Source organism: Serinus canaria, chromosome 2, assembly GCF_022539315.1.
Source record: "Serinus canaria isolate serCan28SL12 chromosome 2, serCan2020, whole genome shotgun sequence".
In the NCBI taxonomy this organism is placed as follows: Eukaryota; Metazoa; Chordata; class Aves; order Passeriformes; family Fringillidae; genus Serinus; species Serinus canaria.
Genome location: NC_066315.1, coordinates 1,561,461 through 1,580,336, shown reverse-complemented (window position 1 = coordinate 1,580,336; position 18,876 = coordinate 1,561,461). Strand labels below are relative to the sequence as shown.

The following is an 18,876-nucleotide window of genomic DNA, read 5'->3' as shown; positions in this document are numbered from 1 at the left end:
CCACAAAAGGAGTTGGGAATCCCAGACAATCCCAGAATCCTGGAATGGTTTGGGATGGAAGGGATCTTGAGGATCACCCCATTCCAATCCACCTCTCATGGAAAAAAGGGCTTGGAGCAACCTGGGATAGTGGGAAGTGTCCCTGGGGATGGGGCTGGATGATCCTAAAAAATCCCTTCCAACCCAATCCACTTGGGAATTCCATCCAGCAGCACCTCCAGCTCCTGTTTTCCAGCTGGGTGTTCCCAGCACGTCCCAATTCCCCGGACTGCTCCTCCCCAGGGCAGGATTTCTTCTTGGCAAATCCATGAGAATCCCACCAGCCCATTTTCCCAGGATTTTGAGGCCCCTCTGGAATATCGGCCACTCTTCCCAGGCTCGCTGAACATCACGGGATTCTGGAATGGTTTGGGTTGGAAGCTTAAAGCTCATCCAGGGCCACCTTCCAGCAGGGAATATTTTCCATATTTTTAATCCCAAATAAAGCCACCCTAAAGCCCAACCCCACAGCATCCACGAAATCCCATTCCACGGGAAAACAGGGATGGATTTTTCCCGCCAATTCCCAGCCAAGTGAAGACAGGAGAGAAAAATCCCAATTCCAAGAGATTTAATAAGAAGGAATTACAGGTGGAAAATCCTTCTGGCACATGGAATTCAGCCAATGTACAGCTCCAGGATGGGTTTCCCAGGGAATATTCCAAGTTTTTTTGGGATATGTTGGACTCAACACAACCCACAAAATATGGAGTCGGTGCTAAAACCACACGGCGATAAAAAATATGGCACAAAGAACACCCAAAAACCGCTCCAATCCAAAAGATTTCCTTTTGGGAATTCTGGGCTGGACTCAGTCCTCCCCCAGATCCCACCCCAGCCTCAACAAACACGGATTTGGTGCAAAATCCACTTGGAAATCCATGGAAAACTGAGGTGCAGGACGTTCCTTCTCCTCTCACGGCAAACCGGCAGCGATTTGGGGTGGGAAACAACGGGAGAAACTCCAAGAGGATTTTATTCCCGGGGAAGAGCTGATGGATATGGAATTCTCACTGGATTTTCCAATAAAGTGCATGCCAGGAAAAACTTGGGATGAATTTCACTCCAGTCCTAACAAAGCTGAAGGAATACAAACCTTGCAAACAACACCCTCGACGTGGCCCGGGGCCTTTTTCTCCCAAAATGAGGCTGGATTCCAAAAAATGGGAAAAAATTCCCAGGGAATCCGAGGATTCGTAGCTTCACTGTTTAAAAATATTGCACTGGAAGTGTCAGATTTGGAAGTGACACCAAAACCACTTAAATTAAAATCTAAAAAAATAACTTAAAAAAAAAAAATATTTACCAACAGCTCCTTGGAGGTAAAAGAGCTGGAAAAGGCAGGGATTGATGAAATGGGAATTTTTCCCATGGAATATCAAAAATTGAGGAGGGGAATCCCTGCTCTCAGCAGAGCCAAGTGTAAACTTCAGACATTAATTGAAAATATTCCCTTTTTTTTAGGAATTCTGGAAAAGCCTTGAAATGTTTCATCACCACTGAGTGCAAATAAATAAAAAAATCAGGACCAGCTCCAAAGGATTTTAGGGAAAGAGCTGGAGAGGGAATCCATGGGCTGGAAAGCAGCAAAATGAAAAAGCACATGAATGAATGAATGAATGAAATAATTAATTAATTAATTAAATCAGGTTGTGTCACATCCCTTCCTATTTACAGGGTTTGGCAGTGGAGAATCCACGAGCTCTGTTTCATCCTGATTGGAAATTTGGATCTTTCCACCCAAAAATAGCTTCCAAACCTCATCCAAGATCCAGCCATCATCCAAGATCCAAACCTCATCCAAGATCCAAACCTCATCCAAGATCCAAACCTCATCCAAGATCCAAACCTCATCCAGATCCAACGTGATCCAGACACCATCATCCAAAGGATCCAGACCCTCATCTAAGACCCAACCATCATCCAAAATCCAGACACGGTCCATGATCCAAATCTCATCCAAGATCCAAACACTGTCCAAGATCCAAATCTCATCCAAGATCCAAACACTGTCCAAGATCCAAACTCATCCAAGGTCCAACCCTCATCTAAGGTCCAACCATCATCCAACATGCAAACCTCATCCAACATCCAAACATTATCCAAGGTCCAACCTTCATCGGAGATCCAGCCATCCAAGATCCAATCATTATCCAAGACCCAACAATCATCCAAGATCCAACCATCATCCAAGATCCAACAATCATCCAAGATCCAAACGCGATCCAATGCCCTAATTTAAGATCCAACCATCCAAGATCCAACCATCTGTGTGTGATCCAAGATCCAACCATCTGTGATCCAAGATCCAACCAAAATCCAAGATCCAAACGTGATCCAAGGTCCAACCCTCATCTAAGATCCAACCATCCAAGATCCAATCATTATCCAAGATCCAACCATCATTCAACATCCAAACACTGTCCAAGATCCAAACCTCATCCAAGGTCCAGCCATGATCCAAGGTCCAGCTGTGACCCAAAATCCAAACACTGTCCACGATCCAAACCTCATCCAAGATCCAACCATCATCCAAAATCCAAACACTGTCCAAGATTCAAACCTTATCCAAGATCCAGCCATCACCCAAGATATAAACACTGTCCAAGGTCCAACCCTCATCCAAGGTCCAACCATCCAAGATCCAATCATTATCCAAGATCCAACCATCATCCAAGACCCAACCATCATCCAAGACCCAACCATCATCCAAGACCCAACCATCATCCAAGACCCAACCATCATCCAAGACCCAACCATCATCCAAGACCCAACCATCATCCAAGATCCAACCATCATCCAAGATCCAGCCCTCGTCCAAGATCCAACCATCATCCAAGATCCAACCATCATCCAAGATCCAGCCCTCGTCCAAGATCCAACCATCATCCAAGATCCAACCATCATCCAAGATCCAGGAACCGCTCCAATCCTCTCAGGAACTCACCGCCAGCAGCGCCATTTTCCAAACCTGATCCCAAACCCCTCCCAAAGTGTCTCTGGAAGAACCGGTCCCGACCATCCCGGCTTCCCGCTCTCCGTGGCGGCGCCGTTCCCGGCGGGAAGCTACGTCAGCTTCCTGATCCTGCGGTTGTGCCGGTCGATGGTGAGCGTGGCGCGATCCACGGAGCTGCCGATGGAGTCCAGGGCCTCGTCCTGCCGCTCCAGCTCCGCCTCCGTCTCCAGGGCCAGGCCCTTCAGCTTCCTCAGGATCTGCCCGAGGGAAACACGGAGAGCTCGCCGTGAGGGCTTGGGAGCAGCGGGAAAATTCATGGAATGACATCCCAAAATCCCAAAATTTGGGGGCTTGGGAGCAGTGGGAAAATTCATGGAATGACATCCCAGAATTTGAGGGCTTGGGAGCAGTGGGATAATTCATGGAATGACATCCCAGAATTTGGGGGCTTGGGAGCAGTGGGATAATTCATGGAATGACATCCCAGAATTTGGGTGCTTGGGAGTAATGGGATAATTCATGGAGTGACATCCCAGAATTTGGGGGCTTGGGAGCAGTGGGATAATTCATGGAGTGACATCCCAGAATTTGGGGGCTTGGGAGCAGTGGGAAAATTCATGGACTGATATCCCAGAATCCCAGAATTTGGGTGGGAAGGGACTGTAAGGATCATCCAGTTCCAAGCAGGAACAGCTCCCACCATCCCATGTGGATCCAACCTGGCCTTGGACATTCCATGGATCCAGGGGCAGCCACAGCTGCTCTGGGAATTCCATCCCAGCCTCTCCCCACCCTCCCAGCCAGGAATTCCCAGTTCCCAATCTCCCATCCATCCCTGCCCTCTGGCAGGATATTTTTCCCATTAGAAAAAAAGAAAATGAAATAAATTAAAATCAAATAAAATCAAAGAAATAAAGTGTAAAAGAAGGAATAAAATAAAAAATTAAATTAAAAATATAATCGAACATTAATAAAATAAAAATTATTTAAGTAAATGCAATTTAAAAGGAATCAATTAAAAATTAAAACCAATTATATTAAAAAAAATAACATAAAACAACACAAAAAACATAAACTGCAAACAAAAATAATAACATAAAACAAAAATTAAAATATAAATAAATTAAATAAAATGAAATAACTTATAAAAGTTATTTTAAAAAGAACTTTAAAATTTATATTAAAATTAAATAATATAAATTTTTTAAAAAAATAAATTTTAAAAAATAATAATAAATAAAACCAAAATAAATTCCTGTAAAATACCATAGATATCATCCAATAAAATAGCTGGAAAACTGCAGGCAAATAAATTAGCAAAGAATTCAGAAAAAATAAGAAGTCAGAGGGAGAAAAATAAAAAGAGGCCCCTCAGCTCGGGAAGGACCTTGGGACACTGAGCACATCCAGAGGGGACAGCGAGGCTGGAGAGGGGCTGGGAACACAAACCCTGAGAGGAGCCCTGAGGGAGCTGGGGGTGCTCAGCCTGGAGCAAAGGAGACTCAGGGGTGCCCCCATCCCTCTGACAGCTCCTGAAAGGTGCCTGTGCTCAGCTGGGGCTGGGCTCTGTCTGCAGCAGCACTGACACACCCAGAGCTCACAGCCTCCAGCTGCACCCAGGGAAATACAGGCTGGTGTGAAACCCAGGGCCCTGGGAATATTTCTGTGCCTGCTCTGGGGTGCCCTGACCCCCAGGGCAGCACTGACTCTGACCCTCACTCATGGAGAAAGTTTCCCAGACTCCAAGACAGACTGGAACCCACACAAGTGTGCAATGGATTCTAGAGAGCAGTGCAGGTGTGTCACTGGGTGAGAAATTGAGGGTTTGGGGTTTTTAGGGTGTTGTGGATGGAAGCAAGATGGAGGGCACAGGGTGTCATCCTGGGCTTCTTCTTCATCCTTCTTCTTCCTCCTTCTCCAGGGGTTTGGGTGGCATTTTGTAATTGGGCAGACAAGTCTGCACTGGGGGCTCTGTGGGATCAGTTATGGGGTTAAAAGGGAAAATAATCCACGTGTCAGCTCTGAATTGGAGAGTTCAGTCTTAAAGCCCTTGGAACAAGAGATTGTGGCCATTTTGTGCCTTCTGATGAAAAGCTGCTGAACTGCCAGCAGTGAGACTGTTTTAGTGATAAGGAATAATAAACACCTGAGTGTGAACATGAACTGCTGTCTCAGTGCCTTCAGTGCAGAGCCAGAGACACCCACAGCTGGAACCACCGCAGGCTGGAGAGCAGGGAAAAGGTTTTCCCAGAAAGAAAATAATGATAAAGTTCTGGAATGTTCTGCCCAGGGAGGTGGTGGAGTCCCCATCCCTGGGTGTGTTTGACAAAGCCTGGATGTGGCACTGGGTGCCAGGGCTGAGTTGAGCTGTTGGGGCTGGGCTGGACTGGATGATCTCGAAGATCTCTTCCAACCTGGTCATTCTGGGAATTCTGGGAATTCCATCCCCACTGTTACCTGTCGCAGCTCCTTGGCTTCCTCCTGGGATATTTTCTGCAGCTGCACCTGCTCCCTGTCCGTGCCCTCGGCGCTCCCCGCCGGCGATCCCGGACTCACCGCGGCTCCCAGGAACCCCGTGGCTGCCAGAGAAATTCCACATTAAGGAAAAGTTCCTGCCTGGAAAGGAGGGGAAGCTTCAGGAATTCCCAGAGAAGTTGGGGAATGCCTGGGAGTGTCCAAGGGTAGCTCGGGATAAAGGAACTGCTGCTCATGGAATGGTTCTGGAATTCTGGGATCAGAGGGGTTGGGCTGTGCTTTGCTCCATGGGAATCTGGGAGGAATCAGGATCCAATTCTTCCCATTAAATTCTGCTTTTCTGGGAATATTCAAACTGTATTCCTTACAATTTCTCTTTATTTTACTCCTTTTATATATCTTTTTTTAATTTTATTTTGTCTTCATTTTATTTCATTTATGTTTTGTTATCTTCATTTTTATTTTATTTTTATATTACTTATGTTATTTTTTTTCTAAATCATTGTTCTTTAAAATTTCATTTCTTATTTAGGAAGTCTTTGGAAAACAGGATCATTTGGAATGTGGGGATTCATGGGAATTCTCAGCTGTTTTTTGGGATAAAATTGGATCAGAGCTGTTCCAAAATTTCAATGTTTATCCCAAAAAAAAATCACTGGGAAAAAGTGTAAAGCAGCTAAAAAACATTCATCATCATCATTATTATTATTATTATTAAGTGATGATAATAATAATTTAATAAAATTTTTATTAAAAATATCCAGTAAGTATTGGATAAAAATAATTCCCTAAATTTGTTTTCCACATGGAATGAAGCCAAAATGGACTTTTTGGGAATTTCTATAAATTTAGGCATAAACTGAAGGCAGGATTGGTGTAAACAAAAGATCCAGGTGCGATTGTGGCAGTTTTGAGGGAAAATCCAGAATTTTCCCAGAGATTTCCATGCCCTGCAGGGATTTTTATCCCAAAAATCCTTGGATTAATTTCCTATTGGAAAACACAGAGAGGAGAACAGAAAAAACCTATTTTCTTCCCCCTCCTGATTTGAGAAAAAGGGAAAAAATAAGAAAAAAAAAGGGGAAAAAAATCAGTTTTCCATGGAAAAATCCCAAAGGATCCCACACAGTCCGTGAGTGCCACCTTGTGACGGAATGGGAATGGTGACAAATCCCAGGAAAACAGAAAAACCTGATGGGAAATCAGGATTTCCACCAGCTCCCCTCTGCTTCCCAAGCTTTTCTAAATTAACCAGGGAAGGAGAACCAAATCCAGTGGGAAAACCTCTGGAAAAAGGCTGGAAATCCAATTATTTCCTGGAATTCCATCAGGAACCGGGAATTCTTTGGGATAACACGAAATTCCAGAGGCCAAAATTTTCTTCCTTATAAATCCAGCGGCTTTTCCAAGCTGGAATATTCCTCAAAACCAGGACATCCCTTCCCTGCTGGAATTCCAACCAGAAACTGGTGGATTTATGAATTTATCCCAATTTTCCAAAGTTGTTTTTGGCACTGGATCCATATTTTCTTTGCTCCTTTGGGATTAAAAATTAGGAAAAGGAAAGGATTCAGGGATGTTGGGAGGAATAAATTTCAAGCTGTTGAGAATTCCCAAGGTTGGGATAAAAAAATCCCATCCTGGAATATTAGGATTAATAGTAGGGAATGTCAATTTTCTCATTGGGGATTTTCAGTCTCCAAAGTTGTCTTAAAATGATTCCAGAATCTCTGGAATTCCCACACCTGGACTTGTCTAACATCAAAATCCAGGGGTTTGAATAGGGGAAAATCAGGTTTATCCCATGTTCTAATTCAGGATTCCTGGGTATTTGGGGAAAGTGCTCAGGATTTAAGGGAATTAAATGTTTAATATAAATATTGGAAATGGGATATTGGAAATGGGATATTGGAAATGGGATATTGGAAATGGGATATTGGAAATGGGATATTGGAAATGGGATATTGGAAATGGGATATGTGATGTTGGACATGTGATGTGGGATATTAATTATTGGATATGGGATACTGGTAATAAATACTGGGTATTAATTACTGGATATTAATCATTGGGTATTGGATATTAAATATTGGATATGGGATACTGGATATTGAATATTGAATATTGACTACTGGATATGGGACATTAAACACTGGATATTGGATATGGAATATTGGATATTAAGCACTGGATATAGAATATGGAATATCCATTACTAAATAGTGGATACAAGATATGAAACATTGGATATGGGATATTAAATATGGGATACTGGATATGGGATACTGGCTATTGGATATTGAATACTGCCTACTGGATATGGGATACTGGATATTAAACACTGCATACTGGATATGGGATGTTAGATTAGGGATACTGGATATTCATTATTGGGTATTGGACAGTAATTCTTGGGTGTTAATTTTTGATATTCCCTTCACAGCTGGGAATTAACTCCAGGAAAAGCAGGAGCAGAGCCAAAGGCTCTGAACCCCCCCCCCCCCACGGTGAGAATTTATTCTCACCGTGGACTCACTGCAGGGCAAATTCACCTCTGGAATATTCCTCTGGAGCCTGGAACCCCCTGGCAACCCACCTGCCTGCCAGAGGGACGTCCCCAGATCCATCTGATACTAAACACTGGATACTGGATATGGGATATTAAACACTGGATATTGGATATTAGATTAGGGATACTCGATATTAATTATTGGGTATTGGACAGTAATTCTTGGGTGTTAATTATTGGCTACTGAATTTTGAATATTCCCTTCCAGCTGGGAATTAACTCCAGGAAAAGCAGGAGCAGTGCCAAAGGCTCTGAAGACCCCTGGAGTTTATTCTTTGTATTTATCATGGACTCACTCTCCTGGGCTCTGGAATATTCCTTGGAACAACCTTTGGAGCCTGGAACCCCTGGCACCCACCTGCCTGCCAGATGGACATCCCCAGATCCATCTGATATTAAACACTGCACACTGGATATTGGATATTAGATTAGGGATACTGGATATTCATTATTGGGTATTGGACAGTAATTCTTGGGTGTTAATTTTTGATATTCCCTTCCAGCTGGGAATTAACTCCAGGAAAAGCAGCAGCAGTGCCAAAGGCTCTGAAGCCCCCTGGAGTTCATTCCTGGAATTTATTCTCACCGTGGACTCACTGCAGGGCAAATTCACCTCTGGAATATTCCTCTGGAGCCTGGAACCCCCTGGCACCCACCTGCCTGCCAGATGGACGTCCCCAGATCCGCCTGAGGAGACTTCCTGGCTCCAGCAAATCCCAGGGCATCCTCCAGGAACTGGATTTTCCTGCTGAAGTGCATCTGGAGGATGGGGATGGCCTCGGGCATGCGGGCGGCCAGGAGGCGGAAGGAGGTGTCGGGTTTGCCGATGAACCTCTGCCGGACGCTGATCTCGTAGGGACTGTGCACCCAGATGTCGTCCACCTCCCGCGCCTCGAAGCGGTGCAGGAGCTGGGAATTGCAATCCTTGATCTCCAGGCCCGAGGGAAGCACCGTGAGCTTGCCGGGTTTGGCGCTGGAATCTGTCCTGTGGGTGATGATCACCGGGATCCGCAGCAGAATTCCCTCCTGGCTTCCGGCGTCCGGAGCCGCGGGGCTTTCCTTGGGCTTCGCCTCCACGGGAGTTTTCCAGAGTTTGGTGCTGAAGGGCCACCAGGAGGGAGATTCCAGCTCTGTCAACAGCCTGGAAGAGGGAAGGGAGAGCTGGGAGAGGGAAAAGCTCTGGATATTCCAGCAGCTCCAAGAAAATCCCCCCAGACATGGAAATTCCTTAATCCCGCCTCAAACGCATCCACAATTTCCCAGGATGCAGGCGGTTCAAGTGCCACCTTCTCCTCAAAATCCACTGGAAAAACTCCCAGAATCCCAGCTGGGAGGGAAGGAATGGAAGTGGATTTTTCCAGGCCCATTTCCATGTGTCTGTTCCTCAGTATTCCCAGTCCTGCCCATCCATCACCACTTCCAAGGCCTTTTCCTGCTCCTTTTCCTTCATCCCCTCAGCCTGATGTCTTTTCCTTTGATCCACACCCACACTCCCAGATAAAACACTAAAAATTCCAACTTGAGGCTCCAAAATCCAGCAGAAACTTCCCAGAAGTGTCCAGACCCCACCTTTCCATCAGTGCTGGCGCAGCTCCCCAAGGAAAACATTCCCAGCAAACAGGGAAGGGAGCCAGGGCTGGAATTGTTCAGGTTCAGCTCCTGCTCCCAGGACAAGGAAAATATTCCAGGTTTTTCTCTAATGAAAACCAACAATAACCATCCCTAAAATCCCAATTTAATTCCGTTTTCATTCCCTGGTTTAAATCCATTAAAACCTTGGGATACTCCCAGGAATTCCCTGCTCCATAAACTCAATAAAAACTGGGAAGAGCCCTCTGGAATTCCCTGCTGCAGCTCCGGGCTGGGTAATGTTTAGCCACCCCCGAACCCGTGGAATTCCAAGTCCCTTCCCACACTCCGAGTCCTTTCCCATTCCTCTCCTCTCCTCGTGCTCCAGAGCTGCATTCCCCTCACTCCCGCTGGAATTTTATCCAGAGGCTTCAGGGATAAGGAAACACTGGGCACAAACATTCCCTGGAGCCCTGGCTGCTCCCTGGCTGCTGGAATATTGGATATTCCAATCCTGCCACGAGCTCCCCCAGAATTCCCAATTCTGCCTTCCTGCCTTCTTTCCCATTCAATCCAAAGGGTGTCAAAGGCTTGGGGACATTCCTAGAAAATCAAAGGAAAGGATTGCCAGGGAAGCTGGGGGGGGGGGGGGGTGGAAAGGGAGGGAAGGGAAAAAAGGGGCAGGGAAAAAAACAGAGGGAAACAAAAATGGTGGGGGAAAAAGTCATGAGGGAAAAATGGTGGGAAAAAAGAGTGGGAAGGGAAAAAGGGCCGGGAAAGGGGGGAAAAGGGCCGGGAAAAGGGCCGGGAAAGGAGCCGGGAAAGGGCGGAAAAGGGCGGGAAAGGGGGGGAAAGGGCCGGGAAAAGGGCCGGGAAAAGGGCCGGGAAAAGGGGGGGGAAAGGGCCGGGAAAAGGGCCGGGAAAAGGGCCGGGAAAAGGGCCGGGAAAGGGAAAGGAGCCGGGAAAGGAGCCGGGAAAGGAGCCGGGAAAGGAGCCGGGAAAGGAGCCGGGAAAGGAGCCGGGAAAAGGGCCGGGAAAAGGGCCGGGAAAGGAGCCAGCACAGCTCTGGATTCCCCAGGATGGCAGCAGGGATGGGCTCTGCAAACACTGCTCAGCTCCACTGATCCTGATTTTATCCCTATGGAGCAGAGCTGAATTCCCAGCACTCCCTGAGCCCACGGGCACAAAAGGCTTGGACTGGAAGGGATCCTAAGGATGATCCCATTCCATGGGGAAGGAATTCCCACTGCCCAGGCTGCTCCAGCCTGGCCTTGGGCACTACCAGGGATCCAGGGGCAGCCACAGCTGCTCTGGGAATTCCATCCCAGCCGGGAATTCCCACTCTCCCATCCATCCCTGCCCTCTGGCAGTGGGAGCCATTCCCTGTGTCCTGTCCCTCCATCCCTTGTCCCCAGTCCCTCTCCAGCTCTCCTGGAGCCCCTTCAGGCCCTGGCAGGGCTCTGAGCTCTCCCTGGATTTTTCCCTCCCTCCAGGTGAGCATTCCCAACTCCCTCAGCATTTCCTCATGGAGCTGCTCCATCCTTCCAATGAAAAATCCACTGTTTCATTTCCCGAAGCCTCCCCCAGAAACTCCAGGCCCACCAAACCTTTCCCAGCTCCGGGAACGTTCCCATTCCGAACCTGTCGGCCACATCCATGTCCCCCTCGATCTTGTGGAGTCCCCTCATGATGTTGTCGAACTGTTCCCCTTGGGAATGCAGCACCTTGGCCGTGTCCTCCAGGCGTTTCTGGGATCCCTCCAGCATTCCCGTCAATTCCTTGCCCTTGCTGGACTCCAAGGCCGCTCCCGCTCCGCCCTCCTGGCCGGACACCAGCTGCTCCCTCCAGAAATGCTCCAGGATGTTGAACACCACATTCCTGTTGGGATGCAGGGAGCTGAACCAGTGCTTGGTGCCCTTCTCCAGGACGGTGAGGGAGCTGAAGATCAAATGGGAAGATTCCTTCTTGATCTGGCTGATCCCGGACAGACGGAAATCCACCAGGAGCTCTCCCGATTTGTCAGCCGTGAACCTGATGGAAGTGGGAGTCAGGGAGAGCTTCCCGGGGATCCATTGCTTGCTGGTGTCCAGGTAGTAGGAGCAAGGCCAGGAATGGATCCGGATGTCCTCGTTCATCAGCTCGCCCTTCCCGGCCTCCTCTCCCAGGGAAACGCTCTCCAGTCCAGCAGGAGACCCTACAATCCAAGGGGAAAAGCAGGAATCCTGAATAAGCCCACCTGAACTAACCCTGGCTCTTCTCTGCTGGATAGCCAAGGGATTCGGGAAGCGTTTCTGACCACAGGAATACTCGCTCTGGAAAAGCCCATCATGCACCTTCCCAAGAATTCCATCCATATCCTGGAATATTCCCATTCCCGGCTCATCTCAGCTTCCCACAGACAACAAGTACTAAGGAATCCAGGATATCCCAAAATTCCAGATTTCCTCTGGAAAAGCCCAAAAGCCCATCAGCATCACCAGCCATTCCATTTTCCCAAGAATTCCAATCATATCTTCAAATATTCCATTCCCAGCTTATCTCAGCTTCCCACAGATCAACAGGCACTGAGGAAAACCCAGATATCCCAAAATCCCAGATATCCCAAAATTTCAGATTTCCTCTGGAAAAGCCCATCAGCATCACCAGCCACGCACTTTCCCACAAATTCCATCCATATCCTGGAATATTCCCATTCCCGGCTCATTTCAGCTTCCCACAGATCAACAGGTACTGAAGGGAAATCCAGGATATCCCAAAATTCCAGATTTCCTCTGGAAAGGGCTGTCAACATCAACCTCCACAACATTTCCTCAGTAATTCCATCCATATCTGGGAATATTCCCATTCCCGGCTCATCTCAGCTTCCCACAGACCAACAAGTACTGGAAAATCCACGGTATCCCAAAATTCCAGATTTCCTCTGGAAAAGCCCATCAGCATCACCAGCCATGCATTTTCCCCAATAATTCCATCCATATCCTGGAATATTCCCATTCCCAGCTTATCTCAGCTTCCCACACACAGATCAACAGGCACTGAGGAAAATCCATAATATCCCAAAATTCCAGCTCATCCCTCTTTATAATTTCCTGCTCCCTCCCCCTTCCTCTCTGGCATCTCAACATCCAGGCACGTTACACACAATGCAGGAATTCTCCAGGAATTGTCAACATTCCTCACAAATTCCCATGATTTGTCAATATTCCCCAGGAAATCCCAGCATTCTCCACAAATTCCCAATATTCCCCAAGAAATCCCAGTTTTCTCCAGGAAATCCTAATATTCCCCAGCAATTCCCACTATTCTCTGCAAATTCCCAGTATTCCTCATGAATTCCCAGTCTTCTCCAGCAATTCCCAGTCTTCTCCATGATTTGTCAGTATTTCCCAGGAAATCCCAGTATTCTCTAGGAATCCCAATATTCTCCACAAATTCCCCACTGTTTTCCAGGAATTCCCAGTATTCCCCAGCAATTCCCACTATTCTCTGCAAATTCCCAGCATTCCCCAGGAATTCCCAGTATTCTCCAGGAATTCCCAGTATTCCTCACAAATTCCCAGTATTCCCAAGCAGTTCCCAAAATTCCCAGCAATTCCCAGTATTTTCTGGGATATGTCAATATCCTCCAGGAAATCCCAATATTTTCTGGGAATTCCCAAAATTCCCCAGGAATTCCTTCCGTCCAAACAATCCCAACTTTGGAATGGGCAATTCCACCCCTGGAATAGCTTCTCTCCCCCCTTCCAGAAGTTTCTTGGAATTTTCCTGGAATATCTTCCTCATGGCTGTGGTTTCCAGCACCAAGGCCTGCCTCCATCCCATAATTAACTTGGGAATGCTGATGACATCACTGGGATTGCACAGCTCCATGATCCATCATCTTCTCCCAGGCTTTGGTATTCCTTGGGATCATGGATTCATTCCAGGAGCTCTGGAATTCTGCTGGGCCATCCATGAGATTCCCACTAATGACCCCCCTTAATTCCAGCCCAATCCTCTCCCTCCAAGAAAAGGTGAGGAATTCTCAGGAAAACACAAGAATTCCTTCAGGAATGCTGAATTCCTGATCCCACCCTGAGATCCACCAGGGTTTCCCGGCTGCTGCTTCCTTAATTCCTTAAAAAAGTCCAGGCCCACAGATTCTTAATTATTATTTTTAATAAATAATTTTAACTTCAATAATTTCAATTAGTTTCTTAATTAAATGCACTCCAAACTCCAAAGTAATTAGGATAAAGGTCAGTCCGTGCTATATCCCAAAAAATCCTTTATTTGCTTTCCATCCCTCTTTTCCATGGATTTTCGAGAACTTTTTTTCCAGAGATGAAATGGGGAAAAAAAAAAATCGGCCATAAATTGACAATAAAATTGGAATTTAAAGTGAAAATTCTCCCCCTCTTTTGATCCAATAAATCCACAACCCTGGAGAAAACTGTGGGAAAAGAGGGAGCAAAATCCCAGGGAAATCTGATTTCATGGAGTGGTTACAGCCAAGTCTTCAGCAAGGAAAAAATCCCAAAGGAAAATCCCTTAAAAAAATCAAGGATTTATACCTAATTATAAATTCAAAGAGGCTCTTCCTGAGCCTTATCCCAAGTTTTTTACCTGGATTTGGATCCATGGAATTCTCAGAGAGGAATTTTTCACCAAGGAAAAAATTCCAAAGGAAAATTCAACTCAGGCCATTCCCAAAATGAAAATTCCTTTAAAAATCAAGGATTTATATCTAATTATAAATAAAAATAAGCTCTTCCTGAGTTTTATCCCAAGTTTCCTACCTGGATTTGGATCCATGGAATCCTCAGGAATTTTTCCCCAAGTTTTCACCAAGGAAAAAATTCAACTGAGGCCATTCCCAAAATGAAAATTCCTTGAAAAAACCCAGGATTTAAATCTAATTATAAATTAAAAGAGGCTCTTTCTGAGCCTCATCCCAAGTTTCTTACCTGGATTTGGATCCATGGAATTCTCCAGGAGCATTTCCCCCAACAGGGAGGAATTTTTCCCCCTCAGGATTCTTTTTCTATTCCAAGTTAAAAAAAAAAACTTGGAAGCTGAAGGAGAAGAGAGCAGAGGCTGTTCCCAAAAAGAGAATTCCTTCTGAAATCCAGGATTGCTCCAGAGGGAGGGACAGAGCCAGGCCTGGCAGCGCTGGAATTCCGGGGTTTGTCCTGGGGTTTGTCCCAGCCCCTGGGAGCCCTGAGTCACCCTCGGCTCCTGCTGGAAAATCCATGGGAAAATCCCAGGGAAATCCAGCTGGGAATGAAACCCTGCTTTAAATCCCAGGGAAAATCCAGCTGGGAATGAAACCCTGCTTTAAATCCCAGGGAAAATCCAGCTGGGAATGAAACCCTGCTTTAAATCCCAGGAAATCCAGCTGGGAATGAAACCCTGCTTTAAATCCCAAGGGAAATCCAGCTGGGAATGAAACCCTGCTTTAAATCCCAAGGGAAATCCAGCTGGGAATGAAACCCTGCTTTAAATCCCAGGGAAATCCAGCTGGGAATGAAACCCTGCTTTAAATCCCAGGGAAATCCAGCTGGGAATGAAACCCTGCTTTAAATCCCAAGGGAAATCCAGCTGGGAATGAAACCCTGCTTTAAATCCCAGGAAAATCCAGCTGGGAATGGAATCCCTTTTTTTCACCCAAGAAAAAATCCAATTGGGAATGAAATGCCTTTTTTTTTATTTTCCCAAGTTAAAATCCAGTCAGGAATTGAATCCTTTTTTAATTCCAAGGAAAAATCCAGCTGGGATTAAAATCCCTTTTTTTTTCCAAGGAAAATCCAGTTGGGAATGAAATCCTTTTTTTTCCCCAAGGAAAAATCCAGCTGAGAATTAAACCCTGTTTTCATTCCAAGGAAAACTCCAGTTGAGATTTAAATCCTTTGAATGGTTTGGGGAGGGATCTCAGGGATCATCCGGCTCCAGCTTCCACCATCCCAAATATTCCACAGGAAATTCCATTGCTTCCCAAAACATTCCCCACCATTTGATCCCAGATCAGATCTGGACTCTCCCATTACCCACACTCTTTCTTAGGGAATAATTGGATTTTTGGCCACATCTGCCCCAAAATCCTGGAATTCCAACCACAGCAACCCCTGGGATTCCTTAAAAGGGAGATGTGGATTTGATATCCATGGAAAAACTGGGATGGGTGGGAAATTAAAATTAAAAAATAATCAAATTGCTTCTGAATCCTTTGGAAATTCAGGAACAGGTTTGGGAAGGTGGGAATGTCCCAGGTTTGGGAACTTGGGAATGTCCAAATCCTTCATCCTGGAGACACCTGAGGGATTCCACAAGAAATTCCTTCAGCTTCTTCCCAAATGTTCCATCACAATTTGTTCCCAGATCAATCTTTCCCTGTGGGGACTTTTCCATTATCCACACTCTTTTTTTAAGGAATAATTGGATTTTTGTCCCCAAACTGCCCCAAATCCTGGAATTCCATGCCCAGCAAGGCCTGGATCAGCAGCAGGGAGATGTGGATTTAACATCTGGCAGCTAATCCATGGAAAAACTGGGATTGGCAGGAAAATAAAACAACAGAAAAATCAAATTGCTTCTGAATCCTTTGGAAATTCAGGAACAGGTTTGGGAACTTGGGAATGTCCCAGGTTTGGGAACTTGGGAATGTCCCAGGTTTGGGAACATGGGAATGTCCCAATCCTTCATCCAGGAGACACCTGAGGGATTCCACAAGAAATTCCTCCAGCTTCTTCCCAAAAGGTTCCCCACTATTTATTCCCAGATTAGATCTGGACTCTTCCATTATCCACATCCTTTTTTAAGGAAAAAAAATCAGATTTTTGGCCACATCTGCCCCAAAATCCCAGAATTCCATCCACAGCAACTCTTGGCAGCTAATCCATGGAAAGGGAAGGATTGGTGGGAAAACAAAAGAAAAAAACTCAAATTCCTTCTGAATCCTTTGGAAATTCAGGAACAGGTTGGGAACATGGGAATGTCCCAATCCTTCATCCAGGAGACACCTGAGGGATTCCACAAGAAATTCCTCCAGCTTCTTCCCAGATGTTCCCTCACAATTTGTTCCCTCACCAGTCTTTCCCTACGGAGACTCCTGCATTATCCACACTCTTTTTTTCAGGAATAATTGGATTTTTGGCCCCAAATCCTGGAATTCCATGCCCAGCAAGGCTGGCTCAGCAGCAGGGAGATGAGGATTTGGCCCCCAGCAGTGCCACAGGGATTTTGCAGGAATTCTTTCCCTGAACATCACCCACTGGCTGCTCCCACAAAAAGGAGCTGATTCACCTCTGCTGAGCTCACCCAATTAACCAGGAGCGTTACTAATTAGTTAATTAAGGGGAAGAGCTGGCACCATCCCTGGGTGATGCTCCCATCACCATTCCATTCCCAGGATTTTTGGGAATGACGGCCAGGACATTCCTGTAATTTGTATCGTTTATTTCCTGTCCTCCTGCCCGGCCCCAGCTCCACCTCCAGCTCCTCCCGCCCATCTGGAGCGCTCCCGGCCCGACACCACCGCGGCCATGGATTGGAGACCCCCAGACCCCAATTTGGGACCCCCCAGACCCCAATTTCAACCCCGAGCTTCTCCCGCCCCATTTCGAGTCTCCCCGGGCCCATCCAGGCTCTCGGTCCCAGTCCAAGGCCACACCGACCGTGAATCTGAGCCCCCCCAAACCCCAATTTGGGACCCCCAACCCCATTTCCAACCCCGAGCTCCACCTGCAGCTCCTCCCGCCCCATCTGCAGCGCTCCCGGTCCGGCACCACCGCGGCCATGGATTGGAGCCCCCCCAGACCCCAATTTGGGACCCCCCCAGCCCCATTTCCAACCTCTCTCCACCTCCAGCCCCCCAGCCCCATTTCGAGTCCCTCCAACCCCATCTGGACCCCCCCGCTCCCAGTCTGACACCATTGTGACCATGGATCGGAGTCCCCCAAGACCCAATTTGGGACCCCCCAGCCCCATTTCCAACCCCAAGCTCCACCTCCAGCCCCCCAGCCCATTTCGAGTCCCTCCAACCCCACCCGGACACTCCCGATCCAAGACCACGCCACCATGGAGTGGAGACCCCTCAAGCCCCAATTTGGGACCCCCCAGCCCCATTTCCAACCCCTCTCCACCTTCAGCTTCTCCCGCCCCATTTCGAGTCTCCCCAGCCCCATCCAGGCTCTCGGTCCCAGTCCAAGGCCACACCGACCATGGAGTGGAGCCTGCCCAAACCCCAATTTGTGACACCCCCAACCCCATTTCCAATCCCGAGCTCCACCTCCAGCTCCTCCCGCCCCATCTGCAGCGCTCCCGGTCCGGCACCACCGCGGCCATGGATTGAAGTCCCCCCAGACCCCAATTTCAACCCTGAGCTCCCCCCGCCCCATTTCGAGTCTCCCCAGCCCCATCCAGGCTCTCGGTCCCAGTCCAAGACCACCCCACCATGGAGTTGAGCCCCCCCAAACCCCAATTTGTGACTCCCCCAACCCCATTTCCAACCTCTCTCCACCTCCAGCTCCTCCCGCCCCATTTCGAGTCTCTCCAGCCCCATCCAGGCTCTCGGTCCCAGTCCAAGGCCACACCGACCATGGAATGGAGCCTCTCCAAACCCCAATTTGGGATCCCCCAGCCCCATTTCCAACCCTTCTCCATCTCCAGCTCCTCCCGTTGCATTTCGAGTCTCCCCGGGCCCATCCGGACCCTCCCGCTCCCGCACCATCGCGGCCATGGATCGGAGCCCCCCAAGCCCCAATTTGGGACCCCCCCCGCCCCATCTCCATCCCCAAGCTCCACCTCGAGGTCCTCCCACCCCACTTCGAGTCTCCCCGGGCCCGGTCCGACACCACACCGACCACGGACAGGAGCCCCCCAAGACACAATTTAAGATCCCCCAGCCCCATTTTCAACCCCAAACCCACCTCGAGACCCTCTCGTCCCCTTTGGGGCCCCTCCGGCGCCATTTCCCGTCCCTTCAGCCCCATGCAACCCCCCCTGCTCCCGTCCGAGACCACCGCGGCCATGGATCGGAGCCCCCCACTCCCAGCCCGGAGTCCCCCCAAGCCCCAATGTGTGACCCCAAGCCCCAATGTGTGACCCCCAGCCCCATTTCCAGCCCCTCCCGCCCCACTGGGAGCCCCCCCAGCCCCATTTGGAGCCCCCCGGGCCCGTCCGAGCCCCCCCGGCTCCCCACGCACCTCCCTCAGTGCGGCACCGGCCCCGCTCCGCGCCTGCGCCCTCCGCGCGCTCTCATTGGCTGAGCCCCGAGCATCTCTGCCTTTCT

At 48.0% G+C, this 18,876-nt stretch overlaps 1 protein-coding gene across 9 annotated transcripts; it reads right to left on the bottom strand.

Annotated features, from left to right (window-relative positions):
• Positions 1 to 593: 593 nt before the first annotated feature.
• Positions 594 to 18,859, bottom strand: SNAP47 (synaptosome associated protein 47). Of its 9 annotated transcripts, none has more exons than XR_007776850.1 (7): positions 18,106 to 18,374; positions 11,216 to 11,802; positions 8,696 to 9,180; positions 5,453 to 5,574; positions 2,864 to 3,252; positions 2,459 to 2,596; positions 594 to 1,888 (listed from the first exon to the last, which is right to left on the bottom strand). XR_007776850.1 is itself a non-coding variant. In XM_009085748.4 (5 exons), the coding sequence occupies exons 1-5, from the start codon at positions 14,586 to 14,588 to the stop codon at positions 3,106 to 3,108; spliced, it is 1,341 nt and encodes a 446-aa protein (XP_009083996.3). In that variant the 5' UTR covers positions 14,589 to 17,314; the 3' UTR covers positions 2,967 to 3,105. The 9 variants fall into 9 exon arrangements, 1 of the variants encoding a protein (XP_009083996.3); XR_007776851.1 differs by lacking the exon at positions 594 to 1,888 and adding an exon at positions 2,265 to 2,296 and having other exon boundaries at positions 2,576 to 2,596; XR_007776854.1 differs by lacking the exons at positions 594 to 1,888; positions 18,106 to 18,374 and adding exons at positions 14,555 to 16,300; positions 16,607 to 17,319 and having other exon boundaries at positions 2,311 to 2,596.
• Positions 18,860 to 18,876: the final 17 nt, after the last annotated feature.